Source organism: Prionailurus bengalensis, chromosome B4, assembly GCF_016509475.1.
Source record: "Prionailurus bengalensis isolate Pbe53 chromosome B4, Fcat_Pben_1.1_paternal_pri, whole genome shotgun sequence".
NCBI classification, from domain to species: Eukaryota; Metazoa; Chordata; class Mammalia; order Carnivora; family Felidae; genus Prionailurus; species Prionailurus bengalensis.
The window spans coordinates 18751914-18773731 of record NC_057358.1 but is presented as its reverse complement, the minus strand read 5'-3'; the positions used below and the strand labels follow the sequence as shown (position 1 = coordinate 18773731).

At 37.9% G+C, this 21818-nt stretch overlaps 1 protein-coding gene across 2 annotated transcripts in view; it reads right to left on the bottom strand.

Annotated features, from left to right (window-relative positions):
* The window catches only part of PLXDC2 (plexin domain containing 2), a 455689-nt gene that overhangs the window by 218814 nt on the left and 215057 nt on the right, over nucleotides 1-21818 (bottom strand). For both annotated transcript variants that reach the window (XM_043564759.1, XM_043564758.1), the window contains exon 3: nucleotides 6356-6502. In XM_043564759.1, coding sequence (XP_043420694.1) covers nucleotides 6356-6502 — 147 coding nt within the window. The remainder of the gene's footprint in view (nucleotides 1-6355; nucleotides 6503-21818) is intronic.

Here is a 21818-nt window from a genome sequence, read left to right as displayed (position 1 = left end):
ATTTCCCTGGGATACAGAGGAACAGAACTCATTTACTCTAATCTCATGTTAGTTTTGTGGAATAGAACAGAGAGATATCTTCATTTTCTGTTTTTAAAAAAATGTTTATTTTGAGAGAGAGAGAGAGAGAAAGAGCACGTGCATGCATGCACACAAGCAGGGGAAAGGCAGAGAGAGAGGGGGAGGGAGAATCCCAAGCAGGATCTGTGCTGTCAGGACAGAGGGAGACACCAGGCTCGATCCCATGAACCATGAGATCATGACCTGAGCCAAAATCAAGAGTCTGACACTTAACTGTCTGGGCCACCCAGGCACCTCACCATGCCCTTATTTTCCATAAGGGCCCTCAAATAATACTTTCTTCAGGACAGAGTGAATTAGTCTCAAAGATCAGTGACTTAAGTAAATAATAATAATAGTAAAATCAACTAATCAAACTTAAAAATTTAGTTAGAAAGACTCATGCAGACAAAACTCATCCTAGTCTTTTATTAAACTAGAGGAAAATCCTAAGAACAAAGGCAAATAAGGCCAAGTTGATAAACTGTAAATGTCTTGGCTGAAACGGAGCAATTCAAACACTAGAGCAGCAAGTGTATTCAAGCAGCCGAAGTGAAACTAAATAAAAACAACTTAACTGTTAGTGTGAACAGACCTGAGGCAAAAATGTGTAGAGAGTAGCCTAATCTAGATAGCAAATTAAGTAGACTTTTGAGTTAATCATTTAGAAAAATCAGCACTTATCAACAGATTTTCTGATGCACAGGAAAAAAAAAGAAATTGTGCAGAATGAGAAAACGAGGCACAGAGAAGCCAGAAACCAAGCTGTCACCATGGACATTCACATTTAGCCCGTCAACATCAGCATTATGCCAACAGGAGACCTATGGAGGTGTTAGTTGAAATGATGTTATTTTCTTGGAAAAAACAAACAAACAAACCCCAGAAGGCTTAAGTTTTTAAATGAAGGTTTCTGTGTATATTCACATAGTCTGAGGATCTCCACCAAGAACAGCCCGATTTTTAAAATTAAAAAAAAAAAAAGACCACATCAAAAAACATACAAATCTCACAAAAAACCTTACCTGCATTATGATAGAGAGGGAACAGAATTTCATTTCATGTTGCTGGGGTTTCTTATATAAAGTATCAATCTTCCTACCAACATATAGATATTTTTTTTTAAGTTAAGAGTGTGTTTATGTCTGGCCAAAAGCACACTGGTGTCTTCTTGGCCAAAAAAAAAAAAAAAAAAAGAGGGGAGGGGTTACAATATAGATATAAATATATAGATACATATCTGTCTATCGGAGACTCTTAGAGATCACTTGGGAATTAACTTATTTGGGGGTTATTTTTTTGTTATAAAGAATAAAGACTCTCAAATAGCACTGCCTTACAATCTCATTTTTATTTGATATTTTCAGTGTCCTTTCATATCCATTTCATTTTTAGTCTCAAAATAGCACTAGAGATAGTCAAGGCAGGCATTTTTTTCCCCTTTCTTCCAGGTTATAGAATTGAGGCACAGAGAGGCCAGAAACCAAGAAAATGAGTTTTGGAGCCAAGGTTTCATGACTTCTAACCCTGGATTCCTCCCACCAGGCCAGTGGTACTTCTCTAGAAGCTGTGAATCAGAATTTCATAAACTGTGGTTTCAGAAAGCAAAATAGTTTTAATTTGACTGGCTATTGAATCCAACTTTGTGCCCAAGCAATATATTAAGTAATATGGATATAGAAATATAGAGGAAAATATCAAAACTGTGGAGTTTGAAGGTCCACACAGAGGAGAAGAAATAAATCCAGACTTGTTCCTAGGTTTATAGTCAGAAGCTTCTAGATCTGCAGTCTGACAACTGTGTGACTTTGAAGAAAGGACAAAAATATCCAAATAAGTACCAGTATTTGAATATAAAGCGTCTGGCTCATTGCATGCCATATGGTAGGGACTTATACAAATTTTTCACTTTTCTTTGTCTAAGAAAACATGCTCTTTCCTTTAATCTGTCAAAGTTAAAACTAGGTTTTAACATCTGCTTTTTTTGCAATAATGATTTAAGAAATGTTATTTAAACCTAAAAGGATAACGGGGAGACTATAATCAAATTGTAGCATACATACATAATATAAATACTAATGTGTGTGGCTTCCACATGACCCATGTATGAGAAGGGAAAAGAAATCAGTGTGTTTCGACATGTGAGGTGAATGATTTTCCTCTGCCCTGAAAGTTTTCCTAAGTTTTCCTCTGCCCTGAAATTATAAGATATTTTTTGTGGATGGGAGAAAAGGGAAAACTCCTACTCCAATTCTACTCTCTTCCTCTTACTAGAATATTAATGGAAGACTCCAACATGCTGTGTAGACTGCATTTATAAATGGTGGTGGTGGAGGGAAAATATTTCTTTAAAAAATCATGCTTCCAAGTCAGACCCTGCTTTTTATCTTTCTCTGCACAGTTCTGAGGCAGCTGGAAGGAGGAGGGAAGGTGCATCTTTAGGAAAACCGAATCTTCTAGCTTTCTCACTCAACTCCTGCTTATCTAGAGCTGGGTTAGTTAGCCAAACGCCCTTAGTATGCCCCTAGCCACATATATCTTTTCTCTTTTTTGTCTGATTTGTTGACAGAATGCATGCTCTTGGGCATGAAAACTACATTATTTGGTGATAAGATTTGAGAATCTCCCTCTTCCCTTAGGGCTTAAATTTAAGTCCTGTCTCCAACTAAATTACCAGAGAGCTTTGCATCAAGGATCATGAAGATTATGACATCAACGAGCCTGATTAATAAAGTGAATGTGTTCTTTCCCATTTGCCATTTCCCCTTCTGCTAAAGCCTCTCAGTAACATCAAGGGAGAGAGTAGCTGTACTTTGGTGCCTGGGTGGTGTGGGGGTAGGAGGGAGCATGTTTATGGACAGTATTGAGCCCCCTGGTGATACTACTACCTTAGCATTACAATTCTGTCATCATCCCCCCAAACCTGATTCTACCCCCAGGAAGGCGGAACAGAAATGGAGCAAATCAGGCAAGATTGGAAAGGTGGGGAGGCCAACTGAGGAAATTTTTAAACACGAGTCACTCTTTAAAATTTGGAAATCTCAGACTAATACTTAACCATCACACTTAAGAAAGCAAGAACGTATGTAGAAAAATATTTAAAAAAAATTTTTTTTTTCTTAAGTTTATTTTTGAGACAGAGAGAGACAGAGCATGAACGGGGGAGGGTCAGAGAGAGAGGGAGACACAGAATCGGAAGCAGGCTCCAGGCTCTGAGCCATCAGCCCAGAGCCCGACACGGGGCTCAAACTCACGGACCGCGAGATCGTGACCTGAGCTGAAGTCGGACGCTTAACCGACTGAGCCACCCAGGCGCCCCTAGAAAAATATTTTTAACAGGAATCTATTAACTAAATTTATAAGTTCCTAGACATAAGACTTACTTAAATGAAGGACTCTATATGGCAAATTTTTCCAGGAAAGAAAAAGGAGGCTAAGAAATATCAATTCTATTGTTGTAAAGGGAAGTGTGGACCTAGGGGGGTGTGTGTGTGTGTGTGTGTGTGTGTGTGTGTTCTGTTGATAATGACAGGAAAATGGGTACAGGACCGATTTCTAACTCTAAGAAATGTTCGGTGATAGCTAAAATTCTTGTTGTTTTCTTTTTAATTTTTTAATGTTTATTTTTGCTAGAGAGAGAGGGAGAGGGAGAGAGGGAGGGAGGCACAGAATGTGAAGTAGGCTCCAGGCTCTGAGCTGTCAACACAGAGCCTGACATGGGGCTCGAACTCACAAGCCGTGAGATCATGACCTGAGCTGAAGTCAGATGCTTAACCAATGAAGCCACCCAGGTGCCCCTAAAATTCCTGTTAAAAACCAGAACAAACAGACTGTGACAATGACAGAGCTGAAATAATAAATGTTGCTACCAGTGATACATATTTAAAAATCTGAGCATGGAATACCAGATAAGTTTCCAAGCTGAAGCTCACGATTTTGTGCTTGGTGTCAAAAGCGAAGTGTCACCCCCACACTAACAGGAAGAAAAATGGACCATTACAGCATCATGATTTATCTTGAGACTAATCAGAGAATTGAGGTCACACGGTAACCAAGAGAACCCTACTCCAACGAGAAAAAATATTCTTCAAGGCAAGACAAGACACATGAGTGGCCGCACTTTCGGGAGAGCACAGCAAAGGAAAGTGAGTAAGCAGAACTCCGCTAACACTTTAACTGATGACCTTCTTTGTCTGCCTCGAGATTTCATCCGTTGTGGCTGACAGCAGAACTGGGCCAATTTATGGAAACTTCAATTGGATGCACCCAACATTTGAACTTTTACAAAGCGTATTAGGTACTGCAATATTGTGAGCAGATTGTCAAATGCAAGAAATTTCTGATAGACATTGTCCTAATCTAAAACTTTCTCATTTTCTCTTTGAAAATCTTGTTCTAAACCCAACAGGGAATCATTTCTGAATCTGTCATTTTGTCTGGGGTTGCCTGAATATGGAAAAGAAAAGGGATGATGGAATTCATCATCAGCGGAGATGGGGACTTTGCTTGCCTCTCAGCCTCAGACCACATGTGCTCTACACTGACAATTCAGTGAATAATCTCATGGTGAGTTATAATTAATTCCATTTTAGCTGTTAGCAGTTGTTCTCTTAAAATAGGAAAGTCTGCACATATACAATGAAGGATTTGGGCCCCAAATTTTGATATAACCATCAAATCAGTGCCACTTTATATCTCTAAAGTCATTCTCCATTAGTTCTCTCTCTTTCTTTTTGAAATTGTCTTCTTTAATGTTTATTAATTTTTGAGAGGGGAGAGAGAGAGAGAGAGAGAGAGAGAGAGAGAGAGAGAGAGAGAGCACGAGCAGGGGAGGAGCAGAAGGAGAGAGGGACACAAAATCTGAAGCAAGCTCCAGACTGACTCCGAGCTGTCAGCACAGAGCCCGATGTGGGGCTCGAACTCACGAACAGTGAGATCATGACCTGAGCTGAAGTTGGACGCTTAAATGACTGAGCCACCCAAGTGCCCCGTCTGTTAGTTGTATCGTTAAGTCAGTAATGGTCATAACATTTGAAAGGTTAAAGTTGTGTTTTCCCTTTGTCATATCAAACTGAAAAATACATGAGTTCGCTGATGTATTCACTTATGATGATGATAAGATCACTGGTATTATCTGTGATAGCAAAACTAAATAACTTTTCACTGAATGTTAAATCAGGTATTTATGAGAAAAATGACTATCAAAAACTGCTGGAACCAAGTGGGATATACTTTACAGACACATTGTGAGTGTGGGCTTGGCTGCCTAGGCTAAAAGCTGAGTTTCATCACTTAGTGGTAGCTGGAGGCCTCTAGGCAGCTTATTTGATTTTTCCCTTACTCAGTTCTCTCATCCACAATACCTGGATGGCAATCATATTTAAATCATAGGGTTATTATGAAGATTGAAAAGCTAATCCATGTAAGCATTCAGCCTGACAGGTAGAATAGGACACCACTGACCAAGGAAGGTAAGTGAGGCCTGAATTGATATCCTGTCATCCCCACTATACAGAAACTACACCTCGTTACAAGTTACATTACTTGTTTAAGGAGCCAACGCTGGTAAAGGATAAACTCAGGCTGAAACATGTTCGGAGACTTCCAGATTTAATTTTTTTGCCCTTTATATCAAACTTTTTCACTGAGATACCTAATTTGGTTATCTGAATCAGAAATGTTTCTGGTGAAATCTTTTTCAGACCAAGAAAGTAATAAACCCATGCAAAATGGCAGATGCCAAATTCATGTAACTTTTTAAAAAATGTTCTCGGGAGGCCTGGGTGACTGAGCCGGTTTAGCGGCCGACTTCGGCTCAGGTCATAATCTCATGGTTCGTGGGTTCCAGCCCCGTGTCAGGCTCTGTGCTGACAGCTTGGAGCCTGGAGTCTGGTCCGGATTCTGTGTCTCCCTCTTTCTCTACCCCTCCCACACTCATGCTCTGTCTCTGTCTCACTCTCAAAAATAAACATTAACAATTTTTTAAATGCTCTCTAAATTCATAGATTAAAAGAAAACAAAATCATCCAAGAGCAATCTCAACTTTGAATATTCAATTCATTATCTTATTAGAGAAATTAATGGTTAATTTAATTAATTAATAGTTAAATTGAGAGTGGCTTATCAAAATAATTCTTTCACTTTCTATAATACCTTATATTCAATTATGAATCTAAATTGCAATTGCAGAACTAAATAGTAATAAGTGATCGTAACAAACAACATTTATATGCCAATTAAAGCCAACATTTTTTCATAGCAGAGAAAAGGAAACTCAAAATGTCAAAGCACTTACCGCAGCTTGCCGGTGAGTATTGGACAAAATTCCATGGATCTTCACTTTGTCTTTTTCCATCTGGTCTATGTTCACCCACAAATTCCGGCTGGCTGAATCGGAGGGACCATATATCCGAGATATATAGTAATTGTGATCTGTGTCCTCCTGTAATAAAAGAATAATGCACATCAAGAACAGAGATAGCATGGAAGAAACTTGAAGGCATTACGCCAAGTGAAAGAAACTAGACAGAGAAAGACAAATACTGTCTGTTCTCACATATATGCAGAATCTTAAAGAGGTGAACTCGGGGTGCCTGAGTGGCTTAGCCAGTTAAGTGACTGACTCTTGATTTCAGCGTAGGTCATGATCTCACAGTTGTGAGATCCAGACCTGCATGGGGCTCTAAACTGGGCATGGGGCCTGCTTAATATTCTCTCCCTCCCTCTTCTTCTGCCCCCCTCGCCCTTCCCACCAACCTTCCCCTGGACTCACACAGGTTTTTGTGCTCTCTAAATAAATAGACAGATATAAAATAAAAATACAATACAATACAATACAATACAATACAATACAATACAGTAGCTGAACTCATAGAAAAACAGAGGACAATGGTGGTACCAGGGGCTGTGGGGTGGGGGGTGTTGGCTAAAGAGTACAAATTTCCAGTTATAAGACAAATACGCTCTGGGGATGTAATCCACGGCATGGTGACTATAGTTAACAATACTGTATTATATACTTGCAGGTAGCTAAGAGAATAGATCTCTCACCACGAAAAATAAATGGTAATTATGTGATGTGATGGAGGTGTTAGCTAATGCTATGGTGTAATCATTTTGCAGTATATAGTACATAGTACACCAAATCAACAGGATGTACACTTTAAACACACACAATGTTCTATATAAATTCTATCTCAATCAGGCTGGGAAAAAAAAAAAGCATTTAAGTCACTATATACCCAATGTATATAATTGCCAGAGTTATACACAGAGTTCCATTAAAAAGAAAAAAAAAAGCCCTCACAAGGAGAAAAAACCCACAAAACCCTAGAGATACTGTCCCTAAAATTCTTTAAAAGTCAAACAAAAATGATATTATGCAACTAGAAATATTACTATTCTTCAAAATAGCCAGAGGAGTTAAATAACCTCTAAGGGAAGTGAATTAGATTTAAAAATAAATAAAATAAACCTCTTTAGAGGAAATTGTTAAATAAATAAAACACAGAGGAAAATACACACTCTGTTTACAATAGTCTTTTTACCACAGTAATTCTAGGGATCTAATTGCTGCCCAAACAACATGTCACTTTTGGAGCTATTTACTGAAAACCTGAACTATATAATTACTATTGAGTGACAACAAACCCAAACTTCTCTTCTTTAAAACTAGGTCTTTATATGAAGACCTGCTTTCAGTTAATGATCCCAGAAATGGAAATAATACATTTTTCCCCTATAATTTGGGTTATTAAATTCTACTTTTATTTGAATTCTCACTATTGATAATCACAATGGTGCCTGTCACAAAACCTTTAATTTTTGTGCTCTCACTGAATGAAGAGATTTACATGTTTTAAAAGGCAATTTTACTGAGGAAAACCCAGAAAAATCATATGATTCTCGACTAACTTGGGCTGCAGTTAATTTTTTCTAAACATAAAATATAATTATGCTTATCAATTTGAGGAGTCTGCTAGGTAAAATAAATTTAAAAACATTCATGTCTGATGAATGTTTGTACGAATGTAAGGATAATGTTTGTAAGAATGTATGTAGGAATGTAAGAATAATGTTTGCCAAATACAGTGTATGTGATTTGAATCATAAAGTTTAGAATGTGAATTTTGTCTAATGCATTTGTTACTGAAGTGCTAATTGAATAAAATACGATTATTCTTGAAATCTAGTGAAAACAATTCCATGTACCTTTCAATTCATCAGGCTAGAAATATATAACACTGACTACATAAAGGAAAGGAATTTTCTATGCAGCATTCTAAATAGATTTTGTCCCATGACCAAAAGAAAAAATATGACCTTAGATATAAATCTTGATAACAGTGATTAAATGTTAACAGTAAGATAAAAGAAAAAGTACTAGGTAAACGTCCAACCTCCAATTGAACTCTGGGTATCAGATACACATTATGGGTACAACCCTGATGAAAGATAAAAAAGTTCTTTAGAGAAAGGAGGAAAAAAAGGAGATACAAAGAAAGAAGCATGAATAAGATTTCATGCAGCCCAAGAGAGATTTCATATCCTAGTGGTTTTCTAGCACTCCTTTCCAGAACATTATGACACCGACTGCCTGGGTTCTAGGAGGTAACGACATTTGGTTGTGTCTTCGTCACATGTAGAATTCCTTCCTACTGTCTGGTGCTTCGCTACCAGAAGCTTTGTGGCGGGTACCCTCCATGACATTGGGCACAAGCCATTCTGCCCATGTCATTGTTACTGGCCACAGTAGCTGGGGGGCACCAGAAGCACACAACCTAAAAGGAACCAATTCATGAGACAGGTAGGAATTTAGGTAAAGAGGAGATAACTGCCCTTATTGTGATTGCTGAGATATGTAGGTATGAGACCTGTGACTACTGTGCCACCATTTGCTACCATGAAGAAACCCTGCCTGAAGGCAAAGCAAACATGGATAGAAACAGAGCCATTATCTCTGAAAAAAATTAAAAAAAAAAGAGAAAAAAGAAAAGAAAAGGGAAGGGATGAGAAGAGAAGAGAAGAGAGAAGGAAAGGAAAGAAAAGAAGCCAGATCAAGTGCATCTAGTGCATTCTGGGCTTGTACACTTAGCTGAACCATTAAATTTTTTAATTGTCAAATCCCCTTAAGGCTAACATCCAGATGGCTAACAGACACATGAAAAGATGCTCCACATCACTTATCATTAGGGAAATGCAAATCAAAACCACGATGAGATACATTACACCTGTCAGAATGGCTAAAACGAACAACTCAGGAGACAACAGATATTGGCGAGGATGTGGAGAAAGGAGAACCCTTTTGCACTGTTGGTGGGAATGCAAACTGGTGTAGCCACTCTGGGTAACAATATGGAGGTTCCTCAAAATATTAAATAAAATCACCCTAAGACCCAGCAATTGCACTACTAGGAATTTATCCAAAGGACACAGAAATGCTGAATCAAAGGGACACATGCACCCCAATGTTTATAGCAGTGCTATCAACAACAGCCAAATTATGGATAGAGCCCAAATGTCTATCAACTGATGAATGGATAAAGAAGATGTGGTATATATACATAATAGAATACCACTCAGTGATGAAAAAGAATGAAATCTTGCCATTTGCAACAACATGGATGGAACTGCAAGGTATTATGCTAAGTGAAATAAGTCAGAGAAAGACAGGTATCATACGATTTCACTCATATGTGGAATATGAGAAACACAACAGATGACCATAGGGGAAGGGAAGGAAAAATAAGATAAAAACAGAGAGGGAGGGAAACCATAGACTCTTAAATACAGAGAACAAACTTAGGGTTGCTGGAAGAGAGCTGGTGGGGGGATGGGTTAAATGGGTAAAGGGCATTAAGGAGGGCACATGCTAGATTGCTCACTGGGTGTCATATGTAAGAGATGAATTACTGGGTTCTACTGAAGCTAAAACAACACTGTATGTTAACTAACTTGAATTTAAAATAAACAATTAAATAAACAAACATCAAAAAAACCCACCTTGAGTTGGATTATTGTCAACCAAAAGAATCCTAACTGACAAACATGTTTTGGTAACTTTCAAGAGACTTACGCAACATTGAATAAGGCAGTCTCATCTACAGATTTATAGATCTTGATAACAAACATGTATTCAATTCTGGTATTCTAGCTAATTATAAAGTAGGAGTGGAAACTTGTACCTAAACTGCCAGAAATCATCAAGTCTGAACTACAAATGATAATGATTCATTTAATTTTTCCATGAATCACATATAAGGGGTGTTTTGAAAAAAACAATAAGTTCAAATAAAACTTTCAAATTTTCTCCCTATTTTTTGTATTATTATAAAGAATTTAGCAACACAGAGATGTGATCTTTAGGCGAATGATGTAACAGAGTCTATCATGCAGCCAAATTACCATATTACCATATAAATACCAAATAGATATTCTCTTTAAAATTACATACTTTCAGTTTTGAGCTCAATATAATTGTTGCAATCAACATATCTAAAATGATTTTGGTATTTCCCTTAACCCCTAAATCTCTATAGTTAATCAAGAAATAGTCTTATAAGGTAAAGGATATCATTATACTTAAATAATGGATTATCTGCAAAAATATACATGATTTTTGTCTAATTACAATCACTGATATGTCTAACTGAAAATAATGTTCATTTGTACTTAAACCAGAGCTTCTCAAGATAATATCACATCTTTGAAAATACTGAAAAACTAAAGACTAGAGTTTGATGTTAGACTTCTATAGCCCATGCTTGCCAAGTTGTCATGGCAACTTTCATTCAAAGAGGAAGACAATTTATGGTTTACCTAGGAATTTAGAGGCAGGAGTTTATAAATTCCAGGGAGAGGTGTTTGGCTCAATTTTTCAAGGAAAGCCATAAAATAGATGTTCTAAAAATGTGACATTTTAGCACTACTAAATTATTCAAACCACATCTTGTCCTTTATAGGAATAATGGTACTTAAAGAGTTGTCAAAAGCCACTTCAGGCACAAAGATTTCCCTTTTCTGCTCGAAAGCAAACTATACTAACACCATAGAAAATAAAACAAAACACTACTGTGATATGCCTACTTGCCAATTCATTTAGGAAACCAACTGTTACTGAAAGTGGATGGCACAGTAGGTAGCTATAAATCCTATAAATCCATGTTTCTCAAATATGCCTGCAAATGTGCAGCCGTAAACAAAGGACAAACACGAAAAATACAGAGGGAAAAATCATCATGTCTGTACCTAACCATTCTGCATCCATCAGCTTACACAATTCTAACCCAAATGTTGTCTTCTCTTCTATTATTGATGTTACGTTGGTTTTATGATGGATAATTTTTATGGGTGCCTCACCCTGTCTTATGCAGTAACAGCATTTGAATTCTAAATTTATTCCACTGAGAACTTAAAAAAAAGGAATAGATTGTATGAACATCACTGTGCTAGTCACTTGAAATATATAATCAAAGTTCTTAGGTATTTAGCGTCAAATCAATTGGTTGCCTCCCAAAGACTGTTTCATAATGAATAAAGGAATATAATTTGAATGGTTCTTACCAAGTGTTAATATATAGCAAATATATTACCTTGTCACATAACATGAGTTCTCAAGGACCACATAATGCTTATAAAGGTTTAAAAGTAGTATTTTAAAATATTACTTGTGTGTATTACATTCCTTAAAACCAGAGTTAAAATACAGTTCTCTAGGATCTAAAAAATTAATGTTCATACAAGAAGCTAAAAGAGTATGGTACAATAATAAAATAAGAAAAACAGTGAGCTGATAGCACTCAGGGAAATAATTATGGAGATGAATTTATTAGCTGCAATAAGAACGGAATACGCATGACAAAATTCCTATTTAGGGCATAGAAAACAGTCTTGAGACGTGCACACAAATGAGATGGAAAGGACGAAGAAAATAAATATCTATGATACATCATATAAACTATAGAAAAAGATCATATATATGATACACACATACATTACATATATATATATATATACACACACACACACACACACACACATACATGTAAAGACACAGAAACGTATTTTACTTACTTTCATGTTTATGTATTTTTGGTACAGAGGATCTGAAGTGGACTCTGTGTTGACAGCAGAGAGCCTGACACAGGGCTTGAACTCACCAACCGTGAGATCATGACCTGAGGCAGAGTCGGACGCTAAACTGACTGAGCCACCCAGGCGCCCGAAAAGTTTTTTTTTTCCTATGTATTAGGAAAACAATTATTCTGAGGTAACGAAGGCTTGAATCTATATATCATGTCCCACGAAAAGATACAATAGAATTTTGAATATTAAGAAATTTCCTGGTGAGGGGCAGCAGGGACTTGCACAAATGGCGGTGTAGGGAGATCCCTTACTCACCTCTCTAGGGGACACACCAATCTACAACATATGAATCATTTCCCTCCGAAAAATATCTGCAAACTAGGTGAACTGCTTTTCTGCAATAAAGGATAAAATACCACATTGAGATGGGCTGGAGAAGCAGAGACGTGGTCTCACCAAAATCCCACCCCGGGTGTGAGGACACACAATAGGGAAAGGTCTCACCTGCAGGGCGCCTGTCCTGGAGGAGCAAGGAGTTGGTGACCCACATTAGGCGCCCAGACCCCCCTGGGATCGGCACCAGAGAAATGAGCCCCTAAAATATCTGGCTTGAGAACCAAGAGTGCTGATGTCCAAGGGACCCAAAGTGCTATAGGAAACTGAGATTCCCTTTTTAAAAGGTTTGAGTTAAGTCTCACTTGCCTCCAGACTGACTAGGAAAAAAATAAATAAATAAAAGCAATTTGGAAAGCACCTGGACTATATGTGAAATTCATGTGCTAATCTAAAAGCATCTGCTGCAAAAATATAACTTCATACATACATACACCTGCTGTAATAGGTGGAATGACTGACTGACTAAGCCAAGGCAGCTGCTGTAGTAGGTGGGCAGGTGAAACTCTCTCTCCCTGGAGATGGAGGCACTGGGGGATGCCGTCTCCACTTACCCGGCTAGCACAGGTAGGTGAGCTCAAACTTGGCAGCCTCCTGACCCCTTGCCAAGGCAGGCGGGGGTGAGTGGTGGTGGTACTACCTTGCTGAGGCCGGAGAGTGCAGCTGGTGGCAGGGCCCCCTTGTTCCGCGGTCGGGGCAGGGGAGGGCAAGTGGTCGTAGCATTCTCCGGCTCCCTAACCAAAGTCTGAGAGAGTGGGCAGTTGCAGTACTTTACCCCCCACCCCGCTCCCTGGCTAGGGTTGGTGAGCCTGAGTGGTCACGGCATTCTGCCACTCCGACCTAAAGCTGGCAGACGTGCGCGCGCACGCGCGCGCGCACACACACACACACACACACACACACACACACACACGCACGCACACGCGCGCGCGCACACACACGGACAGGGAACTCTCCCGTTGCATTCCTCAAGCCCACAGGTGTGTGCAGTCAAGGCATTTTCCCTGCTGTCTTTATGAAGACCCTACACCCTCTAGCTGCCTAGCTAAAGCTAGTGGGTGTATGCAATCCACACAAGGACCCCGCCCCCCAGCCCCGAACCCTCCGCCTTTAACTGCCTGGCTCCCCAGGGAAGGTAAGAATCAGAAGGATAGTCCCTGAGTTCTTGTCAGGCCACCGTAACCCAGTCGTCCTGTGAAAAAGGCCTATTTAACTTAGTCCAGAGCTTCAGCCTGAGAAATAGGCTTTGGGTTTCACACACATTTGGAAGCTGAGGAGGTGCCCCCAAAGGATGTAAGCAGGGAGCCACCATACTTGCACACCCACCCCCCTTCCGGCCTGACTACCGCTCAGCTCAACAGAACGGAGCTTAAATACTCATCTGGAGCCCCAAGTTTTGCAACTGTCACCCAGAGGACACCTCCAGATCCCCTGGCTTGGAGGCCAGCAGGGGTTATGATAATGGCCCCACAGGACCATAAGTATTTATACTGTAAAAACTGCTACCAGAGGGTCTGATTTCTTGTTTCCAGCCTGAAACTAAGTGCTAAATGAGATCCCCCCCACCTTGGAATACTGATGGGTCTTGGCACACTCTGAAAATCAGGGACATATCAAGAATATATCAGGGGGGTTAGAACATCACAAAGAATCAAGAAACCACCAAGATCTAGGACAAGTTTGAACAAGAAGATTCATCATCTACACAAGGCCACTCCTTCAGACTGAGAGAAGTAGCTGTTTCACTACTACTAGAAACTAGAAGTTTCTGTTTCTAATCCAGAGAAACAAACACAGAGAGTCAAGGAAAATGAGGGAGCAGAGAAATATGTTGTGAATGAAAGAAAAAGGCAAAACCCTTGGGAAAAGACCTTAATGATACAAAGAATTCTTTACCAGGTAGATAAAGAATTCAAAGTAATGATCATAAAGATGCTCCCTGAACTCCAAAGAAGAATGGATGAACACAGTGAGAACTTCGACAAAGAGACAGAAAATGAAAGAAAGTATCAAACAGAAAGCATAGAGCTGAAGAATACAATAAGTGAACTGAAAGATATACTAGAAAAATGGAGAGGTTCAACAACAGACTGGACCGAGTTGAGGGATGGATCAGCAAGCTGGAAGCAATGGAACTCACCCAGATAGAGCAGTAAAAAGTAAAAACAAAACAAAACAAAACAAAACAACAACAACCCACAATGAAATCTTGCCATTTGTGACAGCATGGGTGCATCTTGAGGGCTAATGCAAAGTGAAATTAAGTCAAGCAGTCCACCTATAAGAGAAATCTAAAAAAACAAAACAAAATAAAAAGTCAGAGCCATAGATACAGGGAACAGATTGGTGGTTGCCAGAGGGTTGAGGTGCAAAATGGATGAAGGGAATCCAGAAATATAAACTTCCAGTTATAAAATAAGTAAGTCACGGTGATGTGATGTTCATCATTAGGATACAGTCCCATGAATAACACTGTATTAACTTTATATGGCAACAGATGATAACTAGACTCATTGTGGTGATCACTTCACAATGTATACACATATGGTGGATCACTATGTTGTACATCTGACACTAATATAATATTGTATGTCAATTATACCTCAATACATTTTTTTAAAAAAATAAAAAAAATGAAGCAGAAGTCTCACAGACATTTAGAAAGACAAACCAACTTATCCCCTAAGGGATTTCTTCCTCCATAAGGAGGAAAAAAAACACAACTTTGATAGTCTGATACTTCTCCATGAGATCCAGTGGAAACAAGGTCTACACAATCACCAAGTAGAAGAAAGTTACGACTCAAGAAATTTTTGCCCAACAAATCTATAATATAAATATAAAGACAACAAACATATGTTTTCTTGCTTCTATCTTTCTTTTTTTTAAAGGTGTGTCTGGAATCTTGGAAACTTGACTACTCTACATTCTCTTACAAGTGGACCTTGAGGGCTTGTTTGAAGGTTCTAGCAGAGCACACAGCTACTTGTATACCCTTGACTGCAATACATTCCTCATCTATCAGGGAAGGTCATCCTCTTCCACTTACGATGCAGCTTCAGGAGGGACTCACATGGAGCACTAAGGGAGGAAGGGGACACCTGCTTCACCAGCCAGATGAGCCAAATCAACCCTGGCAATTAATGAGGTGACAGATGTCACAGCCAGATCACCCTGACATCCACATATTTTTCATAAGTAAAAATACAGAGAGGAAATACCATACATGAGACTTTCTTAAAATGTAGTACCTAATTATACAATCAAGGGGTGACTCAAACATGGTCACAGGAATGGAGAAGCTCTCGTAAACATACTGATGGTGAGCACCTACTCAACGGAAATTACATTAAGGGAAATAAGACAATTTCATTATTATGGTTATAAGTCAGAATATAGATGATATGAATCATGAAAATACAAAAACAGTCAATAATCGTATTTCATGCCAGGTAATAGATACATAAATCTAGAGTACAGAAATATAGTTCTAAAAATAATAAGCCCAAATTTTAAATTTTTTATCCAAATTTTTAATTTTAAGAGAACCTTTTAATGCAAAAGTCTGAAACTAGTGGCCTACAGATGGCATGCATGTCGCCAAAGGACAGCAGATACAAAGTTAAATTCATTATTTTCCTGAAATACAATACAGTGCAATCTCAATTTTACAAAATTGCATCCATCTAAATATAAATGTATACCTCTACTCTCCTATCTCTCTATCCTCTCTGGTTACACACACACACACACACACACACACACACACACACACAGAAGTATAAAAGATATTTACCATATACCAATTGGTTACTTCTAGGTGATGAGATTTGGGGAAGTTTCTTTTCCCTTAACTGTATTACTTGAAATTTTTAGGATAAACATTATATATGACCACTTTATTTTCTTTGTCTCCACATAAAGCACTAAAAAAATATGTGAAGATGCTTGAAAGTATCAATTATTGATTCCCAGAATTAAATCACCAATATATATACAACAGACACAAGACCACAATTAGTATAGAATTAGTATGATAGGTGCTCTGAAAAGTGCTTAAGGAAGACTCCTTTAACGTACTGTAAATCAGACACCCACATTCAACGTAGAGCTCCAAGGTCAATAACTTAAAATTGCTTTGTGAAATAGTTGATATATAAATTTCCATTAAACCTTTTCTTTAAAATACTGGCTTCCAGTAACCTAATTGATGTAGAGTGCAATCTTTTTCTCTACTTACTGTAAATGAAATTAGCACTAAAAGAAACAAAAATATTCATTTCTACTAAATTTTGAGCGAGAGATACTTAGAGTTTGAATCTAGAAAATGATTTTATGTTGTAAGCACTTTATAGAAGCATGGCTAAATCATCTCTCTTTGTTCATTCATTTATGCAGAAGTCAATTGTTTCATATGTATAATGTACAACATATTCGTCATGAGAAACATTGTGATAGAATGTATGGGAGATAATGCTAAAGAATTATTCAACAGCACTGCTAGATCTTGGTAATGTCTACAATTCTTTAAAAAAAAATTTAAAGTTTATTTATTTACTTTGAGAGAGTGAGTGAGTGAGCGAGCAGGGGAGGAGCAGAGAGAGCTAGACATAGAATCCCAAGCAGGCTCCACGCTGTCAGCACAGAGCTCCATGTGGGGCTCGATCTCATGAACTGTGAGATCACGACCTGAGCTGAAACCAAGAGTCAGACACTTACCCAACCGAACCACCCAGGTACCCCAATAATGTCTACAATTTTATGAGAGACATTTAAAGAGTTGCTTATGTTTTCCTTTTAGCTATATACTAGTGTAATCTGTGGGCTTATTTCTAGGACATGTTTTCAAGGATATCAGAAAGACATAGCAGGCTGGAGACACAGTTACATTCTGACAAAGAAGAACTGTGGGAAAGGGAAAAGTGGTGTGGTCTAAGACGTTAAACTTGTAGGCAGGTGATTTGATCTCTGGTTCTCACCAGCTCAGTTACTAGTGAGTTCTGTCACTTTAGTGAAGGCTATCATGTGTTCTGTTCATTACAGCGGATTGAAACTGTGAACTTCTCTGCACACACAAGCCCTCTTTTGCCAGAAGTAAAATTAGGGAGTAGGACAAGCATTCTGGACCTGAAGAAGCTATCCAGTGAAATGAGAGGGGGTTCCCAGTTAGCCCTGGAACGTTGAGGATGTTATGACACATAGAATAGACCACATGGAAAGAGATGTGAGATGAAAAGCCTACCTGAACCCCCACCTTTCCCAATTACATTAATTAGAAGGTGATCTACAGGGTGTGAGGTGTGGGCAGGTACTTAAGTTATAGGAGTATCTCTTAACAAAAAACAAATCAAGGCATATCACTTTTTTTCACTGGGTTGCCAAAGAATCGAATCAGACCAATATATTTAAATACAATCGAAAAGCCCATGAACTGAATTTATAAAGGGGTATTAAATTAGCCCCACATCATTTCAGCATGATAGGAACAATTACATACTATCTTCAGAGACCCTTCAATATACAGCAGCGAATACTATAGCAATCCCCTCTTCAGATACTAAGAACAATTGCATGGAATACGATTCAATTTACTGTCATAGTGTCAGAAGAACAAAAATCAATTCCTGTATCTCCTGTTGATTATATCAGATTATTGCCCCGATTCTCATTATGCATATCTTCTGCACCTACCTTCATTTCTGCAAGGATTTTTACCTACTTGGTCTATTTGCAGCGTGGTCCATCCCCCTAAGCAATCTCTTGTCTATGACTCTTTATAGGCACGGTTTATTTTATCAATTCTTCACAAGACTTTTGTGAAGTGACCCCCAAAACTGCAAGATTACTTAGTAGAGTGTGAGGTCAGATTATTGTGCAAGACATATAATACGGAATTCTGGCAATATGTCTGTAATTAAACAGTTTCTGTTTTCCCAATAATGATTTCTCACACGCACAAGATCATTTCTCGTGCTATGGAGAAAGAGGTAACCTGTATAGCCAAGGATACACAACATCCTTATTTGTGATCTTTCAAAATAATAACAACATCAGGAGTCTACAATTCAATTAAACGATTACCTAGATCTCCAGGTGTTTTGAGATGTGGTGGCATGTGTTCGTGTTGATATATTTATTAAATGAAGCAGAACATATATTCCTCCTGAATATAGTACACTTTCATCTGCCTCTGATAGAAAATTTTAAACCCTTTGCAAGAATGATCCTGGGAGACTATTCCCAGGCTTAGTGTGGTCAGAACAAAGAGGCAGGAGAAGAGAGCTTGGAGCAGTTTTGTGTGAATTATTAACATCTTTTATAAATACAAACAAGTGGGCCCCAATCCAACAGTGGCCACTAAAGAGATGCATCACCAACTTACAAGACATCACCAAGGGCTCTGAAAATCTAGCAAAATATGTGTGATTGAAAAAAAAAAGATTTAAAATGTGTATGAATGTATAAGTGTCTATTTAAATGCACAAATTAGCATTAAAACAATGTAGCCCAAAGGAGATTTGGGTTGAAGTACAGTTTCTGCCCCTAAATAGCCACTCTAAGTTCCGGGCTTTATTCTGTGTTAGAAGGAGGTAAACAAGGGATGCCTGGGTGGCTCAGTAGGTTAAGGACCTGACTCTTGATTTCGACTCAGGTCATGACCTCGTGGTTTGTGGGACGGAGCCCCGTGTGGTATCTGACAGCACAGTGCCTGCCTGGGTTCTCTCCCTCTCTCTGTCCCTCTCCCTTGTCCCTACCCTCCCCGCCTTCCAAAATAATAAGTAAGTTTTTTTTTTAAAGAAAGTTAAACAAGGTGTCTCTCAAAGTGCCTTTCAACTAAGGTTCTGAGATCCTATAGCCACAGGCAAATAGGAAGCAATCGCTAGGTGTGGGTCAGAAGACTCTTTGCCTTATTTGATATTCACAAAAAAAGCGTGCAGTTTGAAGAGCCAGTATAGGTAGCTAGTTATATAGTTAGCACTGGTAGCATTTCAATAGGTACTTGATCATCCTTGTTGAAAAGTTGTAACTAGCTCTAAGATTGAAGGCAAATTCATAGACCTGTTGCAGGTGGTGTAAGAATCCCTAAGGACACTGTGTGTGTGTGATCCATGCAAAGTGAATAAATCACAGAGCTTGCATACATTTTTTTCATGTATGGTCTTGCACACATATATTTTTCAAATACACAAGATGATTGTGATGGGTAAAATGTGTGATCACTTTACAGTGTTACCAAATACCCTGTAATTCTTGGTATGGTGTATTTTTTTTAATCAGCTGGAAAGAACCAACAACAATGGTGTGGAAGACCTCAAAATGTTCTAATAATCAAAAAAGACCACCATAATTTAAAAGGGTGAAAATTTCCTTTCTAGATTTAGCATCTGTGACTGGGCCAGAACTCAGGAACTATACACGTACTATCCTAGTCAGCTTAGGTTGCTCTAACAAAATATCATAGACTTGGTGGCTTACATAACAAAAAATATTTTTCACAGCTGGAAGAACAAGATCAATGTTCTGGCTGATTTGGTTTTGGGTGGGGGTTCTCTTGTTGGCTTATGCACAGTCACCTTCTCACTATGTCCTCACATGGCAGAGACAGAAATTTTCCCTGTGTCTCCACCTCCTCTTATAAAGACAATAATCTCAAGGATTAGGGCCCCACCCTCATGGCCTCATTAATCTTAATTATCTCCGTCTCCAAATACAGTCACATGAGGGTTAAGGCTTCAACATACGAATTTCAGCAGGACACAATTCAGTCCATAGCACACACAGGTAGTTCCTTTATTAAGTCTGGATCTCTAAAACAGCCCTAGATTTATTACCTTTGAAAATTCATGTCATTCTCTAGTACTAATCAAAAATTGCCATTCAAACTTTCTAATATAGAAGGACTTTTGGAAAATCCACACAGTTCTCTGCTTTGGCCTGTTTCTTAGGGGGAAAAAACCTGAGAAACAGTAGACTATGTATCATTTCAAAAGAATTATAGAAAAATTTACTCGGGAGCAACTTTAAAAAATTATAACTCAGTTGAGAATTTTCATATACCAACATTTGTGGAAAATCTGGATGGTTGCTTCCTATCAACTGGTAACTGGTTCACCAATATTCTCATTTCTAAGGTAACTGTTACTATCCCAAAACTATGCAGTCTGGTATTTCAAATGACAGGTTTTAATATACTTTTAATCAACCAGGTTTTTTTTTTCATATTAATACTACTTTAATATCAAAGAATGAAACCTTTCTCCAGTCTTTTTTCCCCCCCTAACTTCTTATGTCTTTTGTTTGATTGTTATAAATATCCCAGATAACAACAATGAAATAAACATTATTAGACATTCTGTGTTTTTATGCTTCAACATTCATTGAAATATGAATTCTCCTCAAATATCAGAGATCATCTTGTCCATAATTAGCAGAGAAGGCAATGTTCTGTAGCCTCCAATACTGTAGAACAATTTTCACAAATAAGTGATGTTCTGAACAAAAAAGCCCTCTGTTTTTAACAGAATTTTGTAGAACTGTCTTGCCTCTAAGCATACCATTGCTATTATCAAAATATGTCTCCAACAGGATGAGCGTAGAAAGTACAGCAATTGAGAAAATTAATTTTCACTATTAATAGCTTATATCATGTTATGCTAGTAAAGAGAAACACTGAGAATTTAACCTAACCCAAGTTTATGAGAATGCTACTACTTGTAATAGCAAATCTAGTACCCAATTTTATTAATTATCTAACTAAAGGGATTGGTAACTACATCTAAAATGAAATTATGTATATAACTACAATAATTATATATATATTTCATATATAATTTCATATATATATATATATATATATATATATATGTCATTGGAATTTTGGAATTGCATTATAAAAAACCTAAGGGAGGACAGGTAAAAAGGACATATTATTTTTGGCAATGATTTTTAAACCTAGAAATGGTGAAATAATTCACAGATAAGTTGTGACAATGTCTCTACTTATTTATGTGCTTCAAAAAAAAATCCTCACCATAATTTTTGTATCTTCCACGATAAAATCTTTTCTCTAAATAATTTATAACAAGGTTCATATTAGTTTAGTTTTTCTCACGTCCGAAGTTTCTGGTATGCATTTTAGGGGAAAATGAATATGTGGAAAAAAGAATGGAAATTAAGAGAAAATATCACTTTAAAGCAAATTGATTAAAAAAAATACAAATCTACGCTTGTTTGACCTGTGGTGAACATACTCTACAAATCCAATAAAGCATGGAAAGAGG